Source organism: Lepisosteus oculatus, chromosome 3 (assembly GCF_040954835.1).
Source record: "Lepisosteus oculatus isolate fLepOcu1 chromosome 3, fLepOcu1.hap2, whole genome shotgun sequence".
Classification (NCBI taxonomy): Eukaryota; Metazoa; Chordata; class Actinopteri; order Semionotiformes; family Lepisosteidae; genus Lepisosteus; species Lepisosteus oculatus.
The window spans coordinates 12,696,335-12,711,115 of record NC_090698.1 but is presented as its reverse complement, the minus strand read 5'-3'; the positions used below and the strand labels follow the sequence as shown (position 1 = coordinate 12,711,115).

General features: G+C 39.0%; 1 protein-coding gene across 1 annotated transcript; it reads right to left on the bottom strand.

The window, feature by feature from the left end:
• Window positions 1–6,765: 6,765 nt before the first annotated feature.
• LOC102688225 (UDP-GlcNAc:betaGal beta-1,3-N-acetylglucosaminyltransferase 7-like) lies at window positions 6,766–12,815 on the bottom strand. Its single transcript, XM_015340325.2, has 2 exons — window positions 12,736–12,815; window positions 6,766–11,243 (listed from the first exon to the last, which is right to left on the bottom strand). Coding segments are annotated over exons 1-2 (1,206 nt in total). The 5' UTR covers window positions 12,738–12,815; the 3' UTR covers window positions 6,766–10,039.
• Between the last annotated feature and the right edge of the window lie 1,966 nt (window positions 12,816–14,781).

The window sequence follows — 14,781 nt, the reverse complement described above, 5'->3', positions numbered from 1 at the left end:
GTCTCTCCTTGCCTGTCCCTGCCTGTCATCAGCCTGCTTGCCTGTCCCTCCTTTATTGTCCCTCTTTGCCTGTCCCTGTTTGCCTGTCCCTCCTTGCCTGTCCCTGCCTGTCATCAGCCGGCTTGCCTGTCCCTCCTTGCTTGTCCTTCCTTGCCTGTCCCTCCTTGCCTGTCCCTGCCTGTCATCAGCCTGCTTAACATTTACCTGCAAACAGCCCTGGAAATCTTTTTTATGGAAATCTAACAAATTCTAATTTATCTTACTCCATCTTATGGCTTTTATACATATTGTCAAAATGTATACTTCACTCATGGTCTTGTGGCCTGCCAGCTGTGAAATCTCTCAGCTGGAATTGTGATATCAACAAGACAAAGCAACATCATCATCAAGCTCTTCTGAAAGAGGTATGATCTCTGTGCTAGTTACAGTAACATACAGCATTTTTACTTTTCATTTTCCACGGCTTTTAAGTTTTTTGTGTGGAATGTTGTTCTTGTTTAACGAAGTGGATGGTTAGGTATGAGCTTATTCATTTATTTTTTGCTTGGTTGAGTGAATCATCTCTCTTTAACCTCAGCTTTCATTTGTAAACAGGATTTCAACAGCTTTGACTGTGATTCACAGACCTAAAAGCAGGAGTTTTGTAAGAGAGATTCTGTGTGAAAATGGTGGGGCAACCCATGGGTTTTGCCTCTTTTTAAATTTTGGAACTAAAGATACCAAGTTCCTTTGTCTTCTTCTTTTTATAGAAGATATATTCATTTCAACCTTTCATACACAGCTAATTTTAATTATTAACTCATCGGTTTCCATTAGTATCTGAAATTAGAGTGAAGTGCCATCAAATGACGGAAAAGTAAATATGTTGCATTTTAAAAAAGCTGATAGCTGATGTGTGATGAGTGTTCTGGCGCATTACTGCCGTCGCATCATCCAGGTGGATGGGAGTGGAGGGGAGTCCCCATTACCTGTAAAAGTGCTTTGAGTGGAGTGTCCAGAAAAGCGCTATATAAGTGTAAGCAATTATTATTAATTATACAGTACCTACAGTACAACAGTGGTTGTTTAATGAAATGGGAATTAGGCTATTCTTATTATTCAGTCTTATTCATGTACTTTTATTCATGTACTTTGTAATTCTGGCTTTTCGCCATGTTCCCTGCACCTAACATTTGTTTTTACTTTTCTTCTACTGTAAATATGGTCACGAATATGCCACTGTGCATAACAGAGATGTTGGCCAGCTGGGTTGAGGGAGGTCTTCTGTAGCTCAGCTGTAGCTACAGTAGCTCAGCTATTCCCCTCCCTTGATAAAGTTCCTTTGAACTTCCACAAACGGCCACAAGAGTGCGCTCTTCCACTTGTCCATATCCTATCGCCCTGTCCGTTGCTATGTGTGACAACCCCCCATTAAGGTTTTAATAGGCAAAGAAAAAAAAACACAAGAATACTTATAAGATAAAATAAGATATAAAATAAGATAAGATGTACTGCGCAATGCTACAAACCATTTTTTATTTAACTGTCGTGTTCAGTTTCCATTGACATTATTATATTTTGTGTATGTCAGTCTACGGAAGCTCATTGCTGACGTCAAAGAAAGAAATAATCATCGGCTATCTTGAAAGGGCGGTATATTCTCGCGTGCTGTATGTGAACGTCACGCGTTGGCGCAATTGTCATACAATACCTACGTGATCATCAGTTTTAAGTAGTGGAATCGATTCCAGGGCTCACTCCTCGGTCTTGTGTGAGTGTCCTCATGGTTGAAACTGTTAACATAAGGTGCAAACTGGAACATTTCATTATAAATAAACCCCAGGGGAAAATAAATCCGTGCTTATTTTGCCGCGTTGCACATTGTCAGAACATTAAACCCACACTTCCAGCAAAGCTATCGGTAGCTTCTAGGTGCTGTCATTGTATCATGTAAACAGGTTGCTCATACACTGAAATGATCTCGTAATTACGATAAATTCGATTTTTTTCCCCTCTTGATGGCAGCAATGCGCTTCAATATGAATCGACAGCTGTGTTACTTAATTGGCCAGCAGATAGCGCGAGCGAGGTTGCTTTTCAGCCAAGCGCGTGAGCATCTGTTTTAAAATATGACACAACGTCAAATGTCGCACTGTGGTGAAACAGCAGCTTTAATGTCATTTAAGATGTGTAAATATTGTACATTGGAACGGAAACAAGGTACATGAGGGAACAAATTAATTAAATTGAAACTTTTAAAGTAACGGGTGTATTCCATTATTAAGTAGTATAAAGAAGTGAAAATACACTATTTCTTCGTGTTTCTTATCCTAATGACGAGGAATAATGTTATGCATTGTTTTTGTTTTTTTTTTTTTCTTCTTATACCATTTTACCTTAATGACAAAAGGTAATATGTGAGTTATTCAGATTTTGTTTCCTGATGCCTGAAGTAGGATTTGTGCTACTGTACATACTAAGTCAATGTTTGCACATACAGTATCTGCACATATTACTAAATTTTGAGCAGCGTATCGCACACTGAAAAACAGATGGTGACTCTGTGTCTAATAGTTTATCCTTGCCAATTAAGCAACGTTTTCCTAAAAAAACAACAATAGTCAGTTACTGTCATAAACTAAACTCTGTCAAAGAGAGTTTAATTCAGAGACGTCAGCTGTGAACATTGAACTGAACATCATGCTGGCCAGGTCGATTGCTGGGGAAGTTTGAAAATCCCAGTGAGTGCCGGAGCTGGACAGGATCTGTTGCTGGAGTGTGCATGTCTTCAGCTGGCACTGTCCCAGTATATTTGTATATTATTGTGTGAGAGTTCGTCCAATTGGTGGATCAAAGGTGATGGACAGTTATGCTTATTATTGCATGAAATTGAACTAGGTACAGTAATGGTACAACTGTGAAGATGGTGGAAGAATGTTTTACCAGCAGTGTGGAGCAATAGTTAGGGTGCTGGATTTGCAGCTGGAAGGATCGAGGCTCAAATCCAAGGTGAAATCTGTTTTTTATTGTACAGTCAAAGTACAATATGTCAGTCAAATCGCTCCTGTAGAACACGCAACTGTATAAATGGATATGCGGTAAATGAAAGTGATTCTGGACAAAAGAATTAGCCAAGTCAGTAAATAAATTAGAATCATTGTGGTGTAGTTAGAGGTCAACATTACTATTCAGTGAAACATCATCAAAGTCCTTGATTCAGGGTTTTTGTGTCGTAACTATGCACAATATCTAAGAATTTTAATTCTTTGTCTTTGCTGGCACAGAAACGTTCGAAGAATATCAAATTGAATTGTAATGTGATCAGATTGGTTGAGTGATGAAGTCTCAAAAGGGCCCAGTGGGCAAAGTGTATGTTAATCTACAAGTCTGACACATGCAGGTCGGGTAATGGTCTTCTGGGAAAACTGGCCCCGGTGTGAGTGCGTGTGCCCTGTGATGGACTGGTGTCCTGTCCAGGGTGTGTGAGAGTGTGTATCTGTGTGTGCCCTGTGATGAACTGGTGTCCTGTCCAGGGTGTAGCCTGTCTTGCGCCCGCTACTTGCAGGGATAGCCTCTGGCTCCCCTGCAACCCTGAATTGGAAGGTGGTTAGAAAATGGATGGATTAATGGCAGCTTCCATTCTTCCAGTTAATAATTTTAACATAATAAATAATAATTTAACATCATAAAATTAACAACATAATTTCACAGGAACAAGTAATAGGTTTAATCCATGTTGAAAAGAGAAGAAAGTAAACACAACGTTTCGGCTATGGATTCTTCTTCGGGTGTCTTCAGGTGTTCCCAGCTACCCACCTGAACTACTTTAACATTACTTTACTTCCATGATAAGGGATAATAGTAACAGGATCTGATTTTTAATAGGTGGGGTGAGAGATCAGGGGTCACCGAATAAACCTAAAGTTAGTGAAGGTGGAATGATGTAGCCTAGAATCTTTGACAGGGTTTTAGGATTAGGACACACAATTGCTAAATTGGTGGGTAGAAGAAAAATTCATGGACGTAACTGTCAGTAGTATTTCCTGAGCATTGATAGCATATATCTATTTCTAACATCCCCATATTAAACAAGTTATTTCCTCTGTAGCATATCCCATGTAAGGTTTTTAAATTGTATTGTATTTGACTATTGCAAGATCTAGTGAATTTGTTGCATCTGATTCCTGTTCAACTATCTCCATCCAGGAAGAGAGAGTGTAACATTGCTATCCAGATGGGGCCACGCCAACAGCATGCCCCTACACAGAGTGTGGAGCTTTTTTTTTTTTCTCCTCTCCTCCGAGAGTGTAGGTGTTACAGTATGTGTCCCCTCATGAGTGTAAGCGCTAGGGCTTGAGGTGTCCAGTGTTCCATCAGGGAAGCCTCAGAATATCTTTCCCTCAGTCTGTCTGAACAAATTGGAAATCTTCCCCTTCCACTCACACTATCCCAGGCTCAATGAACCATACACCACGTAACATCTCCTTTGGTGGCACCTCCCAACTCCCTGTGATATACCTTTCATGCCTTGGTCTTGGTCCTCTGAGGTCATGCTCCTCTCCCTCATTAATGTTTGACTTGCCCATGCCCCTTGCCCATGGAAGCTAGATACTGTCACAGACGTCCAAAGGGACTAACCGCGGGGAGCAGGAGACCGGAAAAAGACCCATATGCGTAGCGGCGAGACGGAAAAAGACTCGGGCTCATTAGTGCAAAGAGTTCAGGAATGCCGTATAGAAACCTATGCCCTCAGGGAGCGGACGTGGGGCACCCTGGTGCTAGGCGGGTCTCAGGACATCCGAACGTCAATGCTGAGCGAGGGCAGAGTGCAAGACCTGGGAATATATAGCCCAAGGGAAAGAGAGGGACCGGAAGGCCAGCAGGCAGGAAACTAGGGACAGGACAGAGAAGGAGCGCCCTCTGGCTGCTCTGGCTGCAGAGGGCGTGACAGATATTTTCTGCATACAAGGATTATTTAACACTCAAGAGTTTGATATCATAGTGTGTCAATGATACCAGGTTAATATATTTAATCCTCACTTGAGTACTTTCAGTAACCTCTTATCCCATTCAGGGTCATGGTGATTCAGAGGCTATCCCGGGAAACAGTGGGCACAAGGAGGGATACGCTCTGGACAGAACACCAGTCCATGGCAGTGTACACACAGACACAGACATACACACACCCACAAGGGCCATTTTGTTACAGAAGCTAGCACGACTTCGGACTACGGGAGGAAACAGGAGCACTTGGAGAAAACCTGTTTGTGTATTATTTGAATTACTTTCTTGTTGAATCTACGTGACAGATGAAAGGTAATGGATTTCTTGAACACAGTATTCGAAACACAGAAGGTCACACGAAATACCATTTTCAGGGGATTGGGTGATTCTTAATGTGAACAAACAGGTTTTTAAAAATACAGTTTACCTCTTGGGGTTCATTGCACAGTTTGAAAAACCTTTGAAAACCCCACCCATTCCATTAGTCCAAATCTGTTAGAAATGTAAAAGGCCTCCATTTGGCTTTTCACATGTAAAATTACTAAGTGGTGATGCAACTACTATACATACTGTACATGCCTGCTATGGTTACACAGGCTTGTCATGAAAAAGGGTTTTCCATTTTGAGAAAGGGCTCTATCATTAAAAAGTGAGATATAACGTGTTTCTCAATAACATTAATAAAGTTCAAACAAAAAAATCTTTTTTTACTTCTGACATCATTATACTTTGCTAGGTAAATTGTTGGTATGAAAATCTATTCAGAATTGAATGCATTTAGAAATGTTTTCTTAAAAATATGTTCTTGTTTATACAGTATTACTGTACTGGTTTGATGGGTTTACTGAGACAATTATTAATTGTAGCAGTAATCACGAGGTTGTTCGTTGGGGCTTTTAGAAAATCAATCGTCAAAACAACTAACAACGCAAACACACTGGTTCAATACACGAGATACATTTATTAATATAAACTGTGCACCAAACATATACTAGTCTGCCTGGATACGAGCGGCAGACCTTACTGTGAGGGTTATCAATATACAAGGTATATAATCTCGAAGAGATGCAAACACAAAGAGATACACAACAGAGAATATATGTCAATATATATCGTTCGGTTACCAAATCGCTAATCAGTGTTATTACCCACTGTTACTCTAAGCTCGGAAGTAAATACATTACTCATGAATTAAATTGATAACAACTTGTGTTGAGGTACAATTAAATTCTCGAGACGCAATGTAGAACATGGGGTTTACTTATCCACTGTGTTTGGATTTGGAATTTCCCGGCACGAACACCAAACCAGCTGACAGGCTCTGTTGCAGCCTCTGTTCCAGCGGTTGTCCAATGGGCGTTGTGTCGGCGTCCTCTGGCTACCGGCCAACCAATTCTGAGTACGTACGGGATCCTCGGCCTCGCTCTTAGAACAAAGTCCAAGTCCCTTTGCAGACAACAGCAGTTGTCACGTGATTGTCTCTGAGGATGCGCGAAAATGTCCAAGGAGAGCTCAGAACTGAGCTTGCGCTCCCTTTTTGATCAAGACCCAGATGTGTGCTGATTGGTTGAGAGTTTGGTGGGCATTGGAGACCCACGTGGTATTACCACGCCCTGCCAGTCCCTGATTGGTTGGTCAAGGTGAGATATAAGTCACTTACTCTTGACACTTAGGAATGCAGTCCAGATGTCCATTCGGCACTCCCTAGACTGATAGGTGCCAATGGATGACCATTGATCATGATAGCCAGGCTTAGCTAATTGCATCCCCGTCTGGGAGCTTGTTTCTTATCAAAAGAAAACATCTTAAATCAGCCTACATGAATTCTTTCTCTGTGGCTGCACCACAGAGATGGAGGGTGAGATGGGGCCTCCTTTAGGAGCATACCAACGCTTAATTCTGTCTTATTAACAAGCTTTGCCGCTACATTACCATTCTGAGAAAAAAATTTTAAATCATATGGGTTTTAGCATTTTGATAAATCATCATGCAGGCTCTTTTCTAAGAATATTCAACAAAATACAGTGGTAAACATGAATTTTCAGGTATTTCAGATAGATGTGCTAATAATGGAAATTATTGGATCCAGTGTCTGCACACCAAAACACTCTCAGTGTGGCCAACAATGTAAAGTCCAGGAGGCTTTATTGTAGACTTTCTCACGTTTTGCAAAATATAAACCTTAAAAAAACAAACAATTTATCATAAATATTGCCAACATCCTTTATACAGTATACACATATTCATTACTTTGGTAAACAATGTATAAATAAAGCTTCTTTGTGTAACACTTTATTGGGATAGAAATCCCAACTAGTTCTACGACATAACAACACCACTTTTTTCACTTTAGAAAATGTTGAAAAGTTGTGCTTCAAGTTTTTTTTCTGTCCATCTCTTAATGATATGGAATCCTTTGGTTACAAGTCTGCAGAACTGGTTTTCCAGAATGTCTATACCTTTAGACATTCGGTCAAAATGAGTTGGAATGTAAGCAGGTTTCAACATTTTATTGTATGTATTTTTCAGATAGTCTCTTGCGTGCTGTTGCATATTTTAATAATAATAATATAATAATAAACTTTATTTTATATAGCGTCTTTAAAGGTGGCTTCTCAAAGCGCTTTACAGAATGACAACAACAATAAATAAGAAGAATACACAAGATAAAACACAATGACAATACACAGAGGAGACCGTGGATGGTGGTACTAGGAAAAGCAGAGGGGTAAAGAATGGAACCAGTTAAGTACAGGCTCTTCTAAAGAAGAAAGTTTTGAGTCTGGACTTGGAGGAGTTTAGAGAAGGTGACTCTCAGATATCCTTGGGCAGAGAGTTCCAGAGCTTGGGGGCATCACAGGAGAAGGCCCTGTCACCCATAGAATGAACGGGCTTGGGGGACAGTAAGGAGACCAGAATTAGAAGAAGGAAGGTTGAGAGGTGGGGAGTAGGGTGATAAAAGTTCAGACAGGTACTGAGGTACCAAGCCATGCAGAGCCTTATAGGTGGAGAATTAATTAATTGTATTAATTCTCCATGAATTCAGTAGATTTAGTAACTGCCTGAAAATCAAACTTAATTTAAGACTTTAATCTAGTTTCATTTAAGTTAAATTACAGTGTCTTCTAATTAACTATTAAAATGCTTACTTTAAACAGCAATTCCCATTAATTCAATAGCATAACTGTCAAATTTCTGTCACATTTCCATTATCTATTGCTTTTGAGCTCATTAACATTCTCATCAATTTCTGTGTTTATATATCTATTTGAATGTTTCTATTTCCTTCATTATAACTTCATAGCCACTAAAAGAAATGTGTCAATTTCTTCTGTTAAAATGTACTATTTTAGATATCTGATGATTTTTATGAACATGTACTAACTTTTGTTTTTCCTGTTACACAGACAGCTTCATATAAAATAAAATTTATTTGAAATCACCTTTTTTTAAAAATAATATACATATTAAATATAATCTATGATGTTATATGTGAGGGTGGCACAGTAGCTAGCACGATTGCTTTGTGGTGCTAGAGTCCTGGGTTCAATTCCAGACCTGGGCTACTATCTGTGTAGTCTATCTGTTATCCTCATCTTTATGTGGGTTTTCCCCAGGTGCGCCAGTTTGACATATGACATACAGTAAGACATATGGTAGGCTAATTGGCTTCTGGGAATATTTTCCCTGGTATGAGTGTGTGTTGTGTGCCCTGTGATGGACTGTGTCTTGTCCAGGATGTGTCCTGCCTTATACATGTTTCTTTCTGGGATAGCTCTGGCTCCCCTTTAACCCTGAACTGAAAGGAGTTGAAAAATGCATGAATAAATGTTATATCTGAATATAAAATTTAAGTGCCTTCCAAAAGTACTCTGGTTTTTGTACAATTCTCACATTGTGCTGGTTAAAAACTTGAAATCGTGATGCTTTGATTAAGCAATTAATATTTGTTAATTAATATATTAATGGACCCCAGTCTATCGCAGAAGAAATATGAAAGAAGAAAGTCAATAGATAATTAAAAATAAAAATTGAAAAGTCTTGATTGCATAAGCCTTATGCTGTGGCAAACCTAAATTAATTGAGGTGTACAAAATTATCTTAACAACCCACACAAGGAACCTTTGCAATGATAGCGTCTCACATGATCTCATTATAAATATACCTATTCCTGCATGATCCTTCAGTCCAGTAGAGTATTTGAAGAAAAGCCAACAAGCTTTCAGAACTCTGATAATGTTGTATATGTGTTCAGATGACTGAACATCCCTTTAAACATGGTGAGGTTGATCATAAAGAACTGGAAGGAACAGAATATATTGCTAACCAAATAATGCCTAGATTTAATTGTCAGTCCAAACTAAGCAGCAGGGCATGGTGAATACTGCTTAGTGATGACACCATTAAGGCCAATGCCAACTTTGAAAGAGTTCAATGGCTCAGATGGCACAAAAAATGTCAATGGGACAACAATATCCCAGTTCATCCACAAAGGAGCTTGAATGGAACTGGAAAAATATTCCTGCATGTGTTTGAATCAAACTACCTATCTGATACTGCAAACATGTGACAAAATGTTTTGAGGTCTCACAGGATAAAGTTGGATTTTTTTAAAACAGGTCATTTAAGCATTATATTATACTATAAGATGACATAGTGATTTCTCAGACATTGATCTGGCATCAAATTATGTACGTGTTACCACACAGAAACTTATCCCATAGAAACCTAAACTTAAACTTAAACAGAAACTTAAACCATACAAGCAGTACAATTAAATCCTACATACTGCAACATATATACACATTCATATTCATTTTACTCTTCTCCTACAGAAAACAAAGAACCCTGATATTTACACCAACCACACTACAACCATATGAATAGCAAAACATCTCTTACATTTTGTACATAAGCAAAGCACTGTACATAGATTTTTATCTGATCTTATTGACCTGTGGGAAGATTATTATTTCAGATTATACATTTTTTACATACATTTACTATGCACAACTGGATTAGTCTGTACCTTATCTCAACCTACCTTCAGACCTCTCTATTCTATATACTTTGTCTGTGTGCAGGTGAGGTTGCTGTTCAACTGTTCCCACATTTGAATCAGCTCATCAGGAGCCAACTTATGGACCAGCAGCAAGTCACGGTACCAACAGGGGTTTTTACTCATCCCATTTTCTCTGCTTTTAACTTTGATGCCCAGTGTCTTAATGCCACTGTGCTCCTTGGGGCTGACCTGGAGCACTTTGAGACACATGCCTATAAACGCATCATCAATAGGGAAGATTTCCAGCTCATTAGAAGCACCGTACATCCTCATAGCCAAGGGGCCTCCCATGAGGAACCCTCCTCCTCCTACATATGGAGGGTAAAAAGTCTCACTGAACATCACTTCTGGGATGAAGTATTTGCTATTCCTCTCTCTGCTTGGAGCAGAGGTTGTAAGGACATCCCCAGTGATCAAGTCTGTTGTGTTCTTGTTACTTTCCAGAAATTCTACTACATTGACAGTGTTTACAAAGACATCATCGTCTCCCTTGAAGATGTACGGCACGCTTTGACAATAGATGGAAAACCACTTTAGGAAGCCAACCTCCTTGAGGGTGAGGTTGTAGAAACTGTCTTCAAAGTCCCACTGGAGGATGTCTCCAAACACCCTGTCCTCGTATTCCAGGAGCTTCTGGTGGTGAGCCTGCTCTTCTCCTTTGGAGTCTGTCCCCAGAAGGAACACGAGTCTGATCTTCTTGCCCCTGATCTCCTTCTCCTGCCCCCAGGTCCTGCGGATGGCCTCCCTGCGCTTGTACTGTGTGATCACGGACTTGACCACCATCAGGAGATAGATGTCTTCTCCGCATTTCTCTGGATGGTTAAAGATCATGGGGAAGTACCTACAGTGCCGGTACAACAGGAACCGCTGGATACGTTCCCCCACTCCAGCAAACCATGGCATGCTGACCATGCTGGAGTTGGCAGAGCAGTTGGCATTTGTAACATCCCATCCTTGGACCAAGCTGTTGTCAATGAATGATCTATTCTCATACTCCATCCAGAAGGAACCAAGTCCTGGGAAAGCCATACTCTTACTCTTACTGTCTTTCTGTATGTCCTGGTAATTCTTGTCAGGATCAGAGTTCTGGTACCTCAGCACTGCTACCTGCACAATGACACCTATTACCAGAAGGATGACCACTAAAATGATTCTTTGGAATTTGTTACTAATCTTCCGCCTAATCCTACTGAGAGACCTACAAGGGAGGGAGAAGCAGAAGGTAGTTACAACTGGTATGCACAGCCAGTAAGGTGAGAACAATCTCTAAAACATGATAGTAAACAGGTTCGCATAGGCACTGTATGACTGGTGTGAAGGAACAAGTTAAAGTGTTCAAAGCTAAATTTATTTTGTTAAAAACATTTCTTTTCATTTCTTTATAATATTCAAATCTGTAATCCAAATCGTGAAACTCTTTAATGTCTGTGTGTACCTTTTACAAGAATGGAGCCCTGTGAGGACCACATTCCACAGATTACTCTGGCGAAATGAACTGCTCTTCTCTGCCACTTAACTAGCTTTCTCTTCCTAATTTTTAAATAGTCAATAGACAAACTGTCTTCCAGCAACAGGTGAGGTGACAGAGGACACCAGAGGAATCTGAGAAATGTGGTTGTCAAAGGAATATGCTGTCACACCTATAAAAGAAAAACACCGTCTTATGTGCTGTGAGTTATACTAATTTTAGTAGTGAACTTGTATTTGTTAGAAACAGCTCTTATCTACATATAACTCTTTTGTAAAATGAGACTGAGAAAAGGAAAATAATTCATATCATTCTTGCTTCTAGTCTCGGGTCAAGCCTTGGAAGAACCGAATACCTCTCACTGAGAAACCCATTCTTAAATGTTTCATGATATACAGTATATACACTGTAGACATCTCCCTTGAAGAGAACATTCTCTGTCTATCTAATAGAATTGGGAAACAAGTCTCAGGAGGCCATTGACTAATGCAAAGGAAAGATAAATCATTCCTTGATTTGAACCAGAACTCCTTTCAGAACCCAGATTAGTCTTGAGAGTGAATAAGATTGTTTCCTGAATAAACTCTTTTGCTGCACAGTAGTGATGCATTTATAATCGTAATAAACACTATAATTGTAATAAAAATATATAAAAAGTGATATTTATAACACTTTTATAAATATTATAACAGTGATCTAATTCATTTACGCCATTCAGTTATTCACCTACAGATAATGATGACAATAATGAAGATTTAGACATAATACAGATTTACACCTGGCTAGATATTATTTGTACTGCAACTGATGCACAGTATGAGAAGTTTGTGTGTTGTCACGTAGTCATCTACACTTGTTGATGATCAATTAAGCTGATCCCATGATTTTGGAGTTTTATTAGACCCTAGAAAAGGTAGTAAATGTTCTTCAAAGTTTTAATTAAATTGAATCAGATAATGGTTACTATTTTAACAGTTGCACCTGTGAGACAGCTCTGTTATTCATGAAAAGATTTTTTGCAATTACAGGAAACCTTAGCTTTACAATCCTCAATGACATGAAATTATACAATTTACTGTATATGTTTTAATGATACATTTATGTAATAAATAACATAATTTATATGAATTATGTTTAACTAATGTCTGCACAATTAACATAGTTAATGAACATAATCATATTTTTAATTAGCACAATATACCAACAATATACTAATACTCACATTTCTGCAGAAAAGAAGAAAGCAGGTGAGTTATTTAGAGTGGAAAGTCACAACAGAGACTCCCTACAGACAGACTCCACAATCCCTTTCAGTGTGGAAAACCATCTCTGGCTTAATATATATTCGTCATACAGGCAGTCCTTGCAGTCGTCTTGTAAACCAATTGTACACCCAGGCACATGCAGACATTTGAATAGCTAAGGTTTTCATAGGCTGTTGTTCCCTTTGTGTCACCCACCTGTTCTTTTGTCCTCCCTCTACTGTACATAACTCTGGAGGCACTCTCTGGGTATGGCTAGGGGCCAGACACCAAATCCATACTTGTCCTCATTTCTACTGCATGTGGTGGCTCAAAGGAAGCAATTGAAAAAGAAACAATGCATTCAGGTAGGATGAGACACACCTGTAATGCTAAACATAGGATTAACAGAAATAAACAGAAATTGTATTAGGTCATCTAGCAAGGAAAACTGAATCTTTTGTTCATGTCAGCTCTGCTTTTTACTTTTTTTCTCTTCAGGGCATCTTCCATTTGAGTTAGAAATACTCTGAACTGTATGTGGCGACTTGTTATCTCTTGAAGTTAAAGATATAAAACATTTAGGACATTTTTGTTCTTTCACTTATTCTCACCTAGAAGGACCTGGTGGTCAGAAACTGGCATTATGACAATATTATGTGACATTACACAAAACACTTTAATGTTTCATTAACCTTTACTGGAGAAAAAACATTTTCTCTAGGAATACATTAGAAATGTTGGAGAAAGAATACCCGAAGCCATAGCGTCATGCTACTTGTCCATGCTGATGTTACATGTTGTTTATTGGGGTGGGCTTAGAATGGGATGGGGGGCATGGGTGAAATTTGTTGATTTCCTCATGTCCTAATCATTTTCAGAGTCTGGTACACATTGGATATTTTTATGGAATATTTTGTGACTCCAACCTGATCAGTGTCCATTTTGGGTGCAATCATTTAGCTTCATTTTTCACAGACCAAACTATATTTTTACAAAATAACATTACAGGAATGCTTATCTTATATCTCTCTAACTAAACAAATCTTTTCAGAGCAATTTGAGACTGTGGATGTTATGGTGTGTGATTTGACATGGAATGACCTATTTCTGTTTCCTTTTTGTTGGTGGGTATTATGGATATGTTAAAGGGAAATGAAGTGGTATATATCAATCGTCTTTGTCTTTCCCATCAAAACATTCTCCTGTAGAGTCTCAGGAAATGTGATCCAGGGAAACTCGTACCTCTCAGTTATCAACTTTGCTCTTTTTATCTAGTAGACTGTTCAGTAGTTTTGCAGAAGAAGATCTCATAGACACAGATGGAAATGTAACTACTACCTTTCAGGGTTTATTAGCTGCAGTGCTTGCACACTTTAAATCGAGAAAGTGCTTTGTTTATGTCATAGCAGGGACATAAACAGAAGCCAACTACACCACCAAGCAGTTTTAAAGATGTTAGGACCTTTCTCTCCAAGCAGGCTGCCATATTCCCTGAAGCCTCCGGTTCTCCCGCAGACCAGTACAAGACATGTATAGCACTCACATCCAGTTTTTATGTTTCTAGAGCCCCACTATTTTATCACTTTCTACTAAATAAAAGAACAAGGAAAAAATATCCACAAAGTAATTAAACACACAAACTTATGAACTCCATGAAGGTAAAAGCCCACCAGCACCACTCCGCTGAATGAGGTGAATAGAAGGTGCACCTCTTATTTCTTTAAAGAAAGTAATGAAACTTCTTGCAGTCCTTCAGTTGCCTATATGCAGGTATTCAGGTACATTGTCCTTATCTTTCTTCTCTGACCAGCTGGTCCACATCTGGATCAGCCTGTTAGGAACACACCTAGGCAATCTTATGGTTGACCTTTGACTGGGTGGTATTTGAAGGGTATCAGAGCAAAGAGGTTGTAAATTCAACCCTTTGTAGCACGGACCCAGAAAGCAAGGTACTTTTTTATTTCAAGTGCAAGAAAATTAAAAAAAACAAATTTAGAATCTAATCTTTAAGTTTCTGATTTACA